The sequence below is a fragment of the Podarcis raffonei genome, chromosome 2 (genome assembly GCF_027172205.1).
Source record: "Podarcis raffonei isolate rPodRaf1 chromosome 2, rPodRaf1.pri, whole genome shotgun sequence".
NCBI classification, from domain to species: Eukaryota; Metazoa; Chordata; class Lepidosauria; order Squamata; family Lacertidae; genus Podarcis; species Podarcis raffonei.
Window position 1 is genome coordinate 59989846 of NC_070603.1, and position 15383 is coordinate 60005228.

Sequence of the window (15383 nt, forward strand, 5' to 3'; positions counted from 1 at the left end):
GTCATTTGCTCTTCATATTTTGCTTACGAAAGGAAAAAAGAGGGAGTGCTTTCCAAATAATAAAGCTTTGTCATCACTAAAGGCTTCTTCTGTTTGGCCCCGTGATACCTTTGGGAGAAATTAGCTTCCTGACTTGTACTGGAACAGCTGCCATTTCTTGGCTGCTTCTTAGTTTGAAAATGTGTATAAAAGCATTTTTGTGTCTGCGTGTGAATAGTCATTATTTCCAGCATATTCAAGAACTTGGGACAACGAGAAAGGTATTCCCAAATGACCATGCAGAAAACAATCGTTTGGTGTTCATACTCCTAGAGACCAATTGCCAATTGCAACACAAAATTTTAAAATGTTTGTCAGTATTGTTCACCCACATTTCATTTTCCTTCCCTTTGTCTTGAGGCAGGAATGGCCACTCCTCTTGGGATCTAGTATATCCACTGCCGCCTATGTTGAATTCCTCACTACCAAATATAAGTGGAGGCAGTAGAGGTGAATGTTCAGGAGCATAGCTCAGTCGGTAGAGCATGAGACTCTTAATCTCATGGTTGTGTGTTCAAGCCCCACGCTGGGCAAAAGAGGTCTAGAGTAGATGATCCTCTACAATTCTAAATCAAGCTGCTTCAGCAAGTAGGAAGCAGAACACTGCTTGACTAAAGTCTACTACTGAGGCTTTGGTGAAGTCAAAAACTGTTTGTAAGTAGTGTGTGTGTGTGTGTGTAGTCTACCAGATCACCCTTGTTAACATGCAGATGTACTGCTAGGCACAAAGCAAGCACTACAGAAATTAAGAGTGATGCATGTGACTGTATCTTTTGCAAACTGTTTTCCAGTCTTTTATTGTGCTGATGGTCCCACAAGAACTTCATCATGAGAAAGGTCTCACTCTCACTCTCACCTCCCATAGATGGAGAACTTAAGACTGAATTGCCCCAAAGAATGCTCAGTTCACAGGACAAGCCTAGCCTTGGTTTAGTAAGACTGCACAATTGTATAGACTCAGGACAAGGAAGCCAAAGCCTTGATTACACCTTGTGATTAGTGAAGAGAGAGCTGAACCATGAGTTCCTGTTTGCAAGAGTTGCAAGAGTTCAGCAGGACATTATGGGGCATGCGCAGACTGGAAATGAAGCAGATGTCTACCTAAAAACTTTTGCAAGCACACAGCATTGAAGGTGGTATTGCATGGAGCCACTCAGATATCATCCTGAGCAGAAGTCATCATTAATAAATAGGACGTGGGGAGGGAGGAGGGGCTCCCTGTCCTACTCTGGCTTCAAAAGCACCGTGGATTAGTAAACGGACCCCAACAATTTTTTTAAAAAAAACATTTATTTGTTTTCTCAGATTAAAATTTTAGTCATAGATGGAAGATAACATAAAAACAAGATTCCAAAGAATCTCTTGGACTTCCCTCCTCCCCTTTCTGGGTCCTAACGTTAATCATTTCCTCCTGCATCTTTTATGATAATCCAAATTTTTTACATCTCCATTGTGTCCACAGTTCACCATTCAGCTACAAGTGATATTCCAAACCTACTAACGATGTTAACTGTTTACAATGGTTTTTAAGATAGGTTATAAATTTTCCCCATTCCCTTATTAAAATTTTGGTCTTCCTGATTTCTGACTCTTCCGGTCATTTTAGCCATTTTGGCATAATCCATCAACTTGATCTGCCATTCTTCTCTGGTAGGGACTTTACCTTCTTTCCATCTCTGGGCCAATAACATCCGCGGTCCCATACAGAGTCTTTTCTGCTCCCTTGGGGTTTCGGAACCTAGAATTCCTAAAAGGAAGACTTCGGTTTTGTTTGTTTTAGGGGGACGGGACACCTTTTAAAGCACACACACACTCGACTGCCCCTACTGTTCCCGCACAAGCCCTTGGCTGAATGGGAGGGGTCTCCTCCGTCTTTCATTCCAGGGGGACAAACGACGGCGCGATTCCGACGCCTCCTCCCTGTGGAGGGCTTCCCCTGGGGCAGTCATTCAAAAGCCCAAAAGCAAAGCAAAAGTGTTCAGGGTCCGCTTCTTATCCGCAAAGGGGTGCCGTTAACCCGAAGTGGAACAAATGGTGGCGGCAGGTAGCGGGTGTGCAAAGGAGGTACCGGCAGGCCGAGCGGAAAACTCGCTCCGGAGTTTGCAGGAAGGCTGGAGGGGCCGGCGGAGAGAGCCGCGAGAGCAGCTTCAGGTGACCCCACCCGCCTCCCGGCCTTTCCGCCCCCTGGCCTGCCGCCGTCCCACCCCCGGGCGCCGTCCCGCCGGAGGGGCCTGTCTCCGCCCCCTCGCTCCTCACGCCCTTATTTAACTCCGCCGCGCAACAGGGGGAGCGGCTCACTCCGCCGTCCCGCCGCTCGTCTCCTCGCGCCGCATCGGGTCTTCCCCCTCCGTCACGATGCGCTCGGGACTGCTGCTGCCTTTGGCCCTGGCTCTGTGGGCCAGCGTCTCTTGGGCTGCCACTCGGACCCCTTACCAGCAGATCTTGCATCACAGCCGGCTCCGGGGCAGGCATCAAGGGTAAGTCTCTGAGCTTAAATTGGGGGGGGGGGAGCGATCTGGTGATCCACCCAACCCGCGGGACCCGGTGCCTCTTGCACACTGGCGGCGACGCGCGTGTGCCTGGCTCGTACAAAAGGCGGGAGACGGTTTCCACACGTTCGCCTCAGAACGGATGTGCGACGGTTTGGGGAACGCGAAGCGGCGGCCACATGATGGGCCGAAGGTGTTTCGCTGCCGCCCTGCTGCCTCTCGAGTTTAGATTATTTTTTGAGATCTCTGTTTAGATTTTGGGTTCCACAGAAATGGCTCTTGGTCCAAAAACGCGTCTCCTGTTCCGGTGTAATTCGTTTAAGGGATGGTCGGAGGGGGAAGCATTTGGAAAACGAAGAGAAAATCCCAATCCATGGATTAAAAAGCAAGTTTTAAACAGCTGGGGGATCCACTTGGATTATGGTCAATGGGGATCAAATGGCTTGTAGAGATGAGCTGTGCTTCCCAAAAGAGTGAGGCTCTTTCTCCTGCCAGTTATTTATTCTCCATTAGGTAGGTCTGCAAGAATAGGAGGCAAGATTGTATCTTTTTGTTTTTGCATTTAATGCAAGGGATGGTTCAGGTAGTCTGTTTTCAAGTTACATAGACCTCTTCCTGAGTAGAGAAGAGTGCTGTATGAATTGAAGGGTGGCTACCCTTGAGGCACAGTATACTGGCACTAACCCTACACCCACCTTTTATGGACTGGCTGCACCTCTCACTCTCTCTCTTTAAGGAATGCATCCAATATTGTGTTCAGATGACTGAAAATCAATCCAGTTCTTGCCAACATTTGCCTTACATTTAAATGGACAAAGGTTCAGTTAGCCAAGTGTTTGTCAAACTGTTCATTTGTGCTCACCTTTCCAAACTTACCCCTGCCAAGCCAGTTCTACAGATAAAGTGAAATAAGGCAGAACCATAAATGTGGTTGCTTCTCCCCCCCCCAAAAAAAATTAAAATTAAGGTGCTCAGTGTCCAGGCCAGCTATGTTAGTTTGGCACCTGAGGCAGAAAACCCCGCTAATGACTGTTTCCCCTTCCTAGCAGTAAAAATGCAAGCAATAATAAATTAAATGACACTCAAAATCAACTACCTGAGGTAGTCACCTCATTCTACTAACAGTAGAGCTGGTTAACATTTCTGTCCTAAATGGCATGAACACGTGTAAGCTCTTTAAGCACAGCTGTTGAGATAGCACATTTTAGGCTCATGCCACTAGTGAATTTAATAAGGCTGATGGCATTAAGGGGAACTTCAGGCATACTGAAACCAAAGAAATGTGAATCAAGCCAAGCTGATACATGCAGGAATGGAAAACCTCCTGGAAGGCTTTGAGTATGAAGGAAACAAATCACTTTAGTCATTTGGGGGCAAATTCTAAAAGGCCTATTTGGGGACGCGGGTGGCGCTGTGGTCTAAACCACAGAGCCTAGGGCTTGCCGATCAGAAGGTTGGTGGTTTGAATCCCCATGACGGGGTGAGCTCCCGTTGTTCGGTCCCTGCTCCTGTTAACCTAGCAGTTCGAAAGCACGTCAAAGTGCAAGTAGATAAATAGGTACCACTCTGGCGGGAAGATAAATGGCATTTCCATGCTTTGGTTAGCAAGAAGCGGCTTAGTCATGACCCGGAAGCTGTATGCCGGCTCCCTCGACCAGTAAAGCGAGATGAGCGTCACAACCCCAGAGTCTTCCACGACTGGACCTAACAGTCAGGGGTCTCTTTTAAAGTATTTATATAGCTTTTGCTGCACTACAGATCCCATCCTCCATGACGGTTGGCTATGCTAGCTGTGGCTGATGGAGGCTGAAGTTCAAGACGTTTGGAGGGACAGATTGAGAAAGGCAGTACTACAATAGGAGCTGATAAGTCAGAGGGATCCGAGTGTTGATAGAATGCAGTTCTCCAGATGCTCTTTTCATTGGTGTGTAAACAGTCACAAGTGTGGTCCTTTTAGGGGCATTCAATTTGGAGAATTCTGGTGCAAGCTGGGAAGCAACAGGCAAGCACAGGCTTAGCTGTGAATGGGCTCTGGGATTCCTTCTCTTGGGGACCTTTAGATAGATCATAATACTTATCCTGACCCTCACACAAGACACTTCACTTACTAAAGTAAGACTAAGTCATCTTCACAGCTTCTACCTAAGCAGTGTGATTCATTATTAACCCATCAAGGGTGATGCCCACTAGCATTTTTTAAAAAAACAACAACACCCACCCACAAATTAACTTAAAAACAAGGAAACAACTGGATGAAATTAAATACACAACTATCAAGGGCAAGTAGTTCTGATAGCCAGAAATGCTGCTTTGATTTCATAGATCAGGTATTTGGAATTGACATTGCTCGTTTCCTGCCTTTCTTCCAAGGAGTTTAGGGAAGCATTTTATCCTCCTAACAGCTTGGTAGTGTAGGCTAGACTGAGAGATAATGATTGCCCAAAGCCAACAAGTAAGATTGTAGCTAAGTGAAGATTTCAATATGGGCTTCCCACATCCTATCCCAGCACCGTTGCATTGTTAACACAGGGACTAGATTCTGTATCTTGGTTAGATCCTGCGTTAGCCACTGTTTTATCATCACCTTTCCTCACTCACAATCACTCACTCACTCACTCACTCACTCAGTAGTATAAGATTCATTTCTCTTTGTTGTCCCATCGTGTTGTGGTATTGTGTGTGAATATCCCAAACAGATGGGTGGAACTGGTCACTTGCATGCCAACTTTTTAATATGAAATACCAATGCAGTCAGCTCAGTCCACATCATTGCTTCGTTTTTGCTCTTTCCTTCTCTCTCACACACATCACTATGAGATTCCTATCACAGGGTGAAGGGGAAAGAAAAGCACTCCTCATGGAAGTAGCTCATCCTTCTATTGTTTGCCCGCTGTGGTTACTTGAAGGAAAGGCCCTTTTCTCATTACTCAGTGTTTTTCATCGTTATCATGTCAGCTTATTCACAAGCAATGCTAAGCCAAAACCATAGCTTCATGCAAATGCGTGAGTGTGCAGGATCCCACAGAAAGCTGCTTTGCTCCTCTGGTCCTGCTGCTGTGATGTAAAGCCATGGTGTGTTATCTGAGCCAAGGTTTATGGTTTGTCGCATTCCCCACAAACCATGGGCTGTTGCCAGGATTTGCCTTTGATTTTACAGTGGCGAAGATCTCCTCTCTGGGAACCTTCACACTTGTGCATTTGTGTCAAGCCACACAGAAGGCTTCTCCACCCCCAGTCTGTCTCTGACTCTGTGTGTAAACTGTTCCCCATGAGCTTCCTTCTATCCATGAGTGATGAACTTTGATGCAGGAAGGTAGCAGGCAGGTTCTCCTACAAGCCCCTGTCAATCAGCTGTCCTCCATCTCCTTTTCCTTATCAAAACTGAAGTAGGGTTAATTTAAATTGGATGAAAATTTCTTCCTAAGTTATAACTCACATTTGCTCACACACTCACTCAGGGGATCACTTGCCCTAGTGGAAATATACAAAATCCGAATGCATTCAAAGGAAGGGTGCAATAGGGGTGGTGGAAATCTAACCTGGCTTAGTGAAGAGAAAGGTCTTTCACATTTCAGCTTCATTTATGATTTATATTCTGATCTCATGGAAATTTAAACTGTGGGAGCAATGATTCCTTCTTTATAAATACAGTGCTTCTTTTAGGACTTATTATTTACAAGACATCGTTGAATGCCAGGGTATGTATAGGGAACTCAATATATATATATATTTCTCTCCTTTACCTGTAGTCCCAATGTGTGTGCTGTGCTGAAGCTCATGGGAACAAACCAGAAATACTTGCCAAACTGCAAAATGTGGTACCATAGGAAAATCTGCGGCAAATCAACGTAAGTACTTGAGTGGTTTGAAGAAAATACAGTGCTGTGAAGCAGATGGGTCTCTGGTGGTTTTGGGGTGCTGTGCGGCAGGTGTCCTGTGTTTCTTGTTACCACCAGGCCAAACATAGTTTGCCAGCTTTGCAGCTGCCCTGTTTTCATAGTACCAGGCATGCTGTAAAAGCAAGAGGTCTATCAAGCCCCTGAGAAGCACAAGACACTTTGGGGTTTCCTTTCTCAGAAATCTGCAGCAAACCATAGTGTGCCATTTCCAACTCAGGTCTACAAACCAGATTTTGACTTTGGTTTGCTATCCTGCTTGCAGGATAAACCAAGATTGGAGGAAGTCAATCGCACTGCACGAATGGCAGCACATTATCCTAAATTCTCCCTTTCCCGTTGGGAACGGTCATTGCTCAGTAGTAAAATACATGCTTTGCATACAGGAGGATACCAGGTTCAAATTCCAACTATCTGCCCCTAAGACTGAGAAAGCCCCCTGTCTAGGGAATTGATGCCTGTCAATGTATGCCGTATTGGATTAGAGTGGTCATGCTTCAAGTAAGTCAGTTTCCTAACACTGGTTTACTTCCAGTGTCATTTCTGATCTACCCTTATATAAGAACATAATCTGGATCAGGCCAGTGTCCCATCTAGTCCAGCATCTTGTTCTCACAGGAGACAACTAGATGCCTCTGAGAAATCCAAAAGCAGGACTTGAGCACAAGAGCACTCTTATTTTCCTGTGGTTTCCAGCAACTGGTACTGCCTCTGGTGCCCCTAAATCATTGCTTTGCAAGTTTTAGGGACCTTCTTAAAACCTGCTTTGTGTCTTTAAATTGCTGCTCTGACCTGCATCTCCCTGAAAGATGGTGATTATGTGACTCCTTCTGGCAGAATAACAGAATTCCAAATTTGCAAATCAATTTGTACGCCTGGTCATTCATCTCCTAAAATAAACAGTCCTTAGATAATGTTGTCTCAATAATGTTCTGTTGACATAAAAATATTTTCTGGGGAAAACATGCAGCCACATATGAGAAGCCTTTCTCAGAGTGTGGGCATCTACACTACTGGATGTGCAAGGTATCCATTTTTATGTAGTATTTTGAATTCCTGGAGCCTCTTGAGTCTGGAAAGAGCTAGTGAGAATGGGGAATGGATGTGGTTGTTGTCAGAGGCAAGTTAGTGGACTGGATAGATTACTGGGTGACCCAGTCTATTTGCTCTTAACTAAACTTGAGTTTCCTAGTAATTCATAGCACTTCCATGTAAATCAGACACAAGATTTTTCATGATAATCCCTTTCCCTGCGATTATCCCTTTTACTGCATAGCACAGTGGTCTCTTCTCTTCTTTTGAATTTATTGATGGTAAACTGAGGGGTGCTTTCTGGGGAGATCATTTCCTTGTAGAGAAAATGATTCACACTGTCATGTATGAAAGACATTGCAAGCCTGTTTTGTCATAATTGCATGGGTTTGTGTAGATCAAGCGTATGCAAAACTATCCGGCCTTTGTTTGCAGCCCCTTCAGTCGCACGAGGAAGACTTTCAAATCAGTCTGATGCCTGTCCCTGCAGATGTTAGCATTCAATAGACCTTGCATAAAGCACCCTAGGAAAGTGGCCTCAACACGTCCTCTGGAAGGGGCAGTCTGCACCTAATTATGAATGTGTGCAGTGCTGGCTGGCTGCCAGGCATGAGTTGAAGCCTGCTAGTCTTCCAGGAAAGGTGTAACCTCCACGGGGTCACACAAGCTCCAGGAAAAAATGAAATTTGGGGAGGGTGGGCAGAGGGCGGAATGAAACAGTCTTTTTAAAGTTCAAGGAAGACTCCAGACAGCTAAATTCACTTGAATGACTGTTACGTTTGTCAGCAGTAAGTGTAATTTTCTAGATATGCTTAGACAAATGCAGGAATTACAGCAACAATTTTCCAGGGAAACAGAAGTGGTTCAATGAAAGTTATGTGACCAAGTATCTCCTTAGAGGTGGGAAATGACATTGTCTCACAGCATTTTAAAAACTCAGTATCATATGGTGAAAAGAGTGTTTAGCTAAAATTAAAGGCACAGAGTATTTCTCAGGGAAAGGGTGAAAACTCTATCCCTCACCCCACCCCACCCACTTTTTAAAAACTAGGATTTTTACCCCAATGTAGACTTAGGACCAATTTGAATGTTACCATAACAGTGTGCTTGCTATTTCTGCATAGTTGGAAACAGGGCCAGCCTAAAATGGAGCAGAAAATATGGCTGCTCCCTCCACCAGGCAAGGTGCACAGTACCCAAGTCTGGTAAAATTATTTTGAAATCACATGTTGATACAGGAAACCACACAAGCACCTCTCTCCTTCCCTGGCAGTAAAAATACAATAGCAATAAATTAAATAAACTATCCATTTGCTGTCCTTCCATGAAACCTTCAAATCTTCTACTTGAGGCGCTTACCTCACTCTGTCATGTGGTTGGGCCAGTCCCAAAGTTCATTGCTGGTGTGGATATTTAGCTTGCAATCCAGCCAACCTTTGTGGATATTAAATATGCAATTCAGCCAACCACTGCGGAGAGCAGAATCCAGTAACTAGAGTAAGCAAGAAGAAAACATTCTCTGTGAACGGAAGTGGGAAGGCTATACTTTCAACCAATGACATTAAAATTAAAAACGTAGAGCAATTTCAAGCAGACCAGCCACCAACCTAGAGCTGGACTGAGGAACAGAAGAACAGTCAAGCAGTATGGGAATAGATGCAGCGCTCAATCTAGCATAGCATTAGGCAGGCATAAGCTCTTCAGTTTCAATGGGCTTAAGCAGACATAACTTCTTGTTGGGCTTAGGCTGTAGGAAATGATTTCTTGATGGGATTGTCAAGCAGCACAAGGAACCAGATCTTTATGGTGCTCAAATAGAACTATACTGCTTACAAAAGGAAAGTTGGAATATGTTTACACTTTTTAAAATTTTGGGGTGATACATAACAGCTCCCCTCCTGTTCTCCCTACCGTCCTATTATCCATGTCTTGCAGTAATCATGACTCTAGGTTGGTGCAACAGATGGCAAAGGAGGTTGGGCAACATGCTGGATGGAGCGACCTGCAATGGTTCCATCTCCCACTGTATTGAGACACATGCAAGAACTCAGGGACATGACCTGGCAATGCTTTTCATAGGCCACTATTTCTTATGCAGCTGGAAACTCCCATCAACCCAAGATAGCAGCCATATTACTGTTTACATGACCACTGATCCCATAATGATGAACATGTGAGTCAGCCATCCCTTATCTTGCCAGGGACTGTTTTGCTTCTCACATGTATAAACAAATCAGAAATTGGAGTGAGTTTGGGAACTTGATTAAGAAGTCCCTCTCTGAACTTTCCTTTGTTGACTGTTGAGTTGGAAATCCAAAAGGCATAATGTTATGCTTGATAGGATTTCAGTGTTGTTTCTTGCAGATGGCCTTCAAAACATGAACTCTTTTACTAAGTGAGCCTTAGCAAGTAGCCCTGAAACTATTAATAAAAAAGGGTTATGGAATGCAACAGGTAGAAACACAACAAAAGAAATCTGTTTTTGTACAGAGTGTATGTTTTCCTTTCTCCCTCAAGCTTTGCCCTTCCCCAAGTTCCCTGCACCGTCAGTCTTTCTTGCATTTTTGGTGTATCCCTGGTCCTTTAGTCAGCACAGTTTGTGGTTTCTCACTTCCTCTATTAAGCCAGATCGCAGATGGGATCATATGTCCATTTACAGTAAGAGCGAGGTGGGAGGGGGGCTTTAATCTAATGGGTATACCGGTATATGATATACCCATTATATATATGATATACCCAATAGCATGCAAATAATCATGTAAACAGAACTTTAATATCAGCTGCCGTGTGTGTGAGAAAAATAGAGAACTTAATTGTTCTCCAGCAGAATAAACTGGAGATTCTATACTGCGCTTCTTTGTTGATGGGAGAAGAGGAGAAAAAAAGGATGGCTCCGACATGAGCCCTTTGCTTCCATTCAAATCCATAATGCAATTACTCTTTGATCCGAGAAGAATGTGGCTGTCCATACTGTGCAGCTGGAGGGTGTGTCTCTCATCATGTACATATTTTCCTTCAGCACAGATTTGCCAAACGCATTTGTGATGAGCCATTGGGCTAAAAGGGAATTTTATGATCATTCAGCAAAAATGTTGATACTAGAATCATAGCAGTAATTGTCTGTCTAGCACGGACTTGTCCAAGCTTTGATGAATTAGTATATTTAGAGGAGAGTGCCACGATACGAGCAAACCATTTTAGGGGACATTGAGCTGGCTGTAATTTGGGAGATCAGCTGGGCATTTCCATTCTCCACAATCCTGATATGCAGGGGGGTGCTACAAAGCATGCTAGTCCTGCACTCATCAGGACCAAATTAGGTTGCACACCCCACATAAAGAGGCTTCCTGCATTTATCCATATCCATATAGACCCACAGGATTCAGACTGCATTAGAGCATGCCTGAACAGGAATGTCTTAAAGCACCTTCAACGTGCCAGCAGGCTTGAGTAAATTTCTCAGGGCAGCCTTTCACGCTTTAACTGTGTTCTTTGGTACAGATACATGATCACAAAATGCATGTGCTGTGAAGCATACACGTATATAAAGGCAACTGCTTTCTTTTTACAAGATATGGAAGGAGCAACTGAAAAATGACTAGGCTTCTGTTTCTGTGTATTTTTAAGGATTGTGATGATTTGTACATTCTTGTACTCACTCATCTGTTCTGACATGCTATTTACATATTTTGCACTTGGATAGAAAGAATAACCCACCCTAACCCCAACAAAACAAATAATACAACCCCAACAACAAAATTACATGGCAGAAAAGACCTTCTTCCTAGGTCCCTGCCAAGCTGATCTCCCTAGCGTAGGGGCCCTCTTCTATATCAGGGCTCATATGGGAAGAGATGCTCTTGGGACATGGCCAGTAGCATGTTGAGAGGTATATAGTGCACCTGCAGCTTGCTGATGTTCTCAGATGTACTTTAAAAGCAAACAAAGCTCTGTATCTCAGTCTCAATTATTTGGGCCATCAAGTCAAGGATATCTGGAATAAGACGTAGTTCAACATTATATAGGAAGCTGCCCTATGCCATGTCAGAGAAATAGTCCATCCAGGTCAGTATTGCTGACACTGATTGGCAGAGGCTTGCCAGGGTTTTAGACTGGGCATTCCCAGCCCTACTAGGGCTTGACAGAAACTGAACCTGGGGCCTTCTGCATGTAAAGCTAAGTTACAGCCCTTCCTGAATATTTGGTTCAACTCTATAAAGAGTTCTGTCTATTGTTGTTGTTTTTTAAAAAATCTGTATTCCACCCTCCCCTTCTATTTTCAAACAAGAAGCTCATTTCAACGCTTGTCTACTGTGGAGTCTCAATAGAGTCTAGCGGTTATGAATCACTGGCACAGACACAGCTAATGTAATTAGAAACATTTGCCTCAACAGGGTTGCCCTCTCTGTGTTTCCCTATGGATCTCCTATTGCAGACTATTAATTTGGAAGACATTTAAAATGTCTGCAAAGAAGAGTTGCTGATGATAGGCGTTCTCTCCTTCATACGTGAGGGTGGGAACATCTGTCAGCCCAGACAATATTAAGTTAGATGTATAGAATGTGGGTTCAGATCCCTGCTCAGCCACAAAGCCACTTTGGTTAAGCCTATCTGAAAGAGCTGCCAAGATAATAAAACAAGTGGCACATTATGACATGCTGTGTGTGAGGTAGCACACGGCCAATTCTCACTCCTGTCACCAGGTGCTGTGGGGCTCCACCCCACACCAAGCAATGGCACCATGTGGCACTAGGGCTGTTGGTTGGAACTGTGGACGGTTGCAGCTGAGACATTCACACAACAGAAACTTCGTGGCCCAAAGAGCCAGTCTCATGCCCTTGCCTGATTGGTACATTTTTTCATGTCTTCTGCATTTATTCAGTGTGGGCAACTTATCATTGAGGGAGGTACCATTTTATCTTTCTTTTATCTTATTTTTATCTTATCTTTTATCTGTCCTGCTGGACATTGGCCTCCAGCCACTTGCTTGCCGGCCTCAAAGTATTTACCCTCCAGCTTTCATATCTGCTACATACAAAGCTCCCTGAATCATGCCTTGCCCATCAAGGTGAGCAACCAAATATGTTTAATTGCTGTTCCTACAGGTTTCCTGCCAAGCTGTTTGATGCTCAACCATCATCTTTCTTTCTCTGGTCAACATCACTGGTCTTATTATTGTTGTGCACATCTAAATGCCCACCCCACATCTCACTTGTGTGAATTCTCCTACCCTGCCAGCCCATTTGATGATATTCACGATGGTCGTCAAAGCATTATAACCATCTCCATTCCTACCAGCCTTCTTGGATGTTAAGTTCTGCAGAGGCGGCTTTCTTCGTAGTTCCACTACCCTTAGAATCATATTCTAAAATGTATACATAGTTGTATGTGTTGCGTGGCAAGGTCCCAAACCCTCCTGGGAAGTGGAATAAAGAAACATGAAACAGTATTTTAGGTTAATGGGTGAAAAAGGCCACAACTTTATTGGTTACAGAATGTGAGTGGTACTTTTTTCATAACATTTGAAGAACTGCAAAGCTAGAGTATAACTGTGTTTTGATCCATATATTAAACTGGGAAGTGCAAATCAGAAGGGCTTGCTTAAAAATGTGGGCCATAAAATTAAAAAAAATCCTTGGGCGTCCCCAAAATGTAGTTGAAGTAAAACTTCACCCTGCTGCCTTCATAAGGCACAGGACATTCTTTTGGATATTCAGCATTTTGAATGTGTTCTTATGTTGGAAGTAGATCTGATACAGAAGTTGGTTTGTATAATTGTCAGCCTATGTTTGGATAAGTTGTGGATAAATTGGCCTTAGAGCAGAGGCAGCTTATGTGACATCATGGTGTTTTATTAACTGTACAGTGAAAGCAGAGCTCTGTTTGGTTAATTATGTAACTTTCCAGAGTTGGATACTGCAGGGAAAAGGAAGATCCCCCCCCGCCCCCGCTGATAGATTTATATGTGCCTTATGTTTTGTTTTGCCCGTTCCATAGCCAACCTGGAATTATTTGACAGCCTGCCCCACAAAAATGTAAACAAAAATAGCTTTGCCACTTGATAATTAGAAATGAGATTTCATAAAACCAGAAGTGGGTGGTTTGTCCCTTCTGTCATTAGGGCTACTTCAGACAAGCACCACTGATTCCCTCCCCTTCTACAGTCATGCACTTTGGTTCTTGAACATGTACAAAAAATAATCTGCATAATTTTATTTCTGCTTTAGGCATCTTTATACTGCTGTTTCTTGAAGCTCATGGGGCTACCACTGTGCTCACAGACAAGGCAGGTTCTTGTGTGGACTGCCATGCCTTCATTGGAGGAGTGCAAGAGTGACTGCCATTATTTGCATCCTTGCGGATGTGGCTCCGTTGTTCACATCCCAGCCCAGCGGGAGCCCCATGAGCTTGCAAGGCAACTAATGAACCAGCCCTGCAGCTGCTGCAGCCACAGACATTGTAGCTGATGTCTCTATGCAAAGCACTTATCGTCATCAGCAAAGCTTCTTTGTGATCATGTATTCAGGTATGTGGTTGCATGAAGAACACAATGGTTGCTTGTTTGTGTGGGAACCAGCCCTTGGAGTTTCATGATATTAGATCCTTTTTTAAACAAACAAACAAACAATGTTCTTCATTGCTGTTCTCTTGTTACTTTTGGATTTATATCCTTTTGTAGCCACATGAAAGGATTTTTCCAGCCTTGGGGTGGGTGGCGATGATACTGTTTTTGAAATCAAAATATGTGGATTTTGTTACAACAAACTATTACTCATGGATCTTGACCAGGCCGATATGTTTAAGCTTATTTTGATTACTTCAAAATTTCACTTTAAATTAACTCTGAGATGCTAAGAATAACTGGGAGGGGAAGCAATGGCCAATACAAGCAAGGATTTTCCACACATTTTGAAGTCAGCGTCTGATTTACTAATGGAAAAAGATTTCCCTTAAAACCACCCACCAAATAAGGCAGGAAATGTGGGGTTAGAAGCCATTTGAGTATATAGGACAGACACTCATGGTGTAAGCAGGTACTGATAGAGGAGTTGTTGACTTAGTTATATCTCAGTGGAGCCAAACATTCAAATTATCACTCATTGCTAATCAGACATCATAAGCACAGTATATAAATGTATCACTGTTCACAGAATATACTAGTGATTTGTGCAGCTTGTTGATTCTGAACACTGGGTCCAGTGGTCCTCTAGGAACTGAATTTGGTGCTTTCATTTCATTTAATTACTGGAAAAAATGATGTTTCTGTAACCTTAAAGAAAAACCTAACTTTTCTAGCCTCTGTTAGTTTGTATGGAAGCAGAAGAGAGCAAAATCTGTTTAGAATATCCCAGAACAATTGGGTAAATAAGACATAACAATGTTTTTATAGAAAGAATGTGAAGAAAAGAGGCAAATAGTGTGGAGTAATTATGGGTAATTATCACCCTTACATGCATTTTGCTTTGTGTACACACAGAACAATTGTGTGTCCAATCATGGGAGACAATTTGTATTCCTGTATTATTTGAAGTGTTCATTTAAGATGATTTACTTACTTCTGATGTGTATGGGCTTTGGAAGAGTGATGAGTGACCAAATATGATTGTTATCGTGATTGGTTATGTTGAGCGTGCTCCAACTATACCTAGTTACACACTGCAAAACCCACAAAAGGTGATTGATTTTATGATAAATTGGGGGGGGGGAGTGTTACTGTTGCTTAGCCTATGACTGAGAGAGGCAGGCTGACCAATTCAAAATAAATAGGGAGTAGAGAAGATCAAAAATATTGCTTTGTTTTTGTTAATGTTTTATTTAATGGTACATATTTCTGGGAGCCAGGAGTAATCCGGAAACCAGAAGGTCAGTGCTCAGTAACCAGCATATCAGGCTGAGAAAGGAGGCAGGAGCTAAACCCAAGGAAGGA

At 43.4% G+C, this 15383-nt stretch overlaps 1 protein-coding gene across 1 annotated transcript in view; it reads left to right on the forward strand.

The window, feature by feature from the left end:
* The first annotated feature begins 2232 nt into the window (after nucleotides 1–2232).
* TGFBI (transforming growth factor beta induced) overlaps nucleotides 2233–15383 on the forward strand; it is a 41301-nt gene continuing 28150 nt past the window's right edge. The window contains exons 1-2 of the mRNA XM_053376864.1: nucleotides 2233–2516; nucleotides 6278–6376. Coding sequence (XP_053232839.1) covers nucleotides 2395–2516; nucleotides 6278–6376 — 221 coding nt within the window. The 5' untranslated portion in view covers nucleotides 2233–2394. The remainder of the gene's footprint in view (nucleotides 2517–6277; nucleotides 6377–15383) is intronic.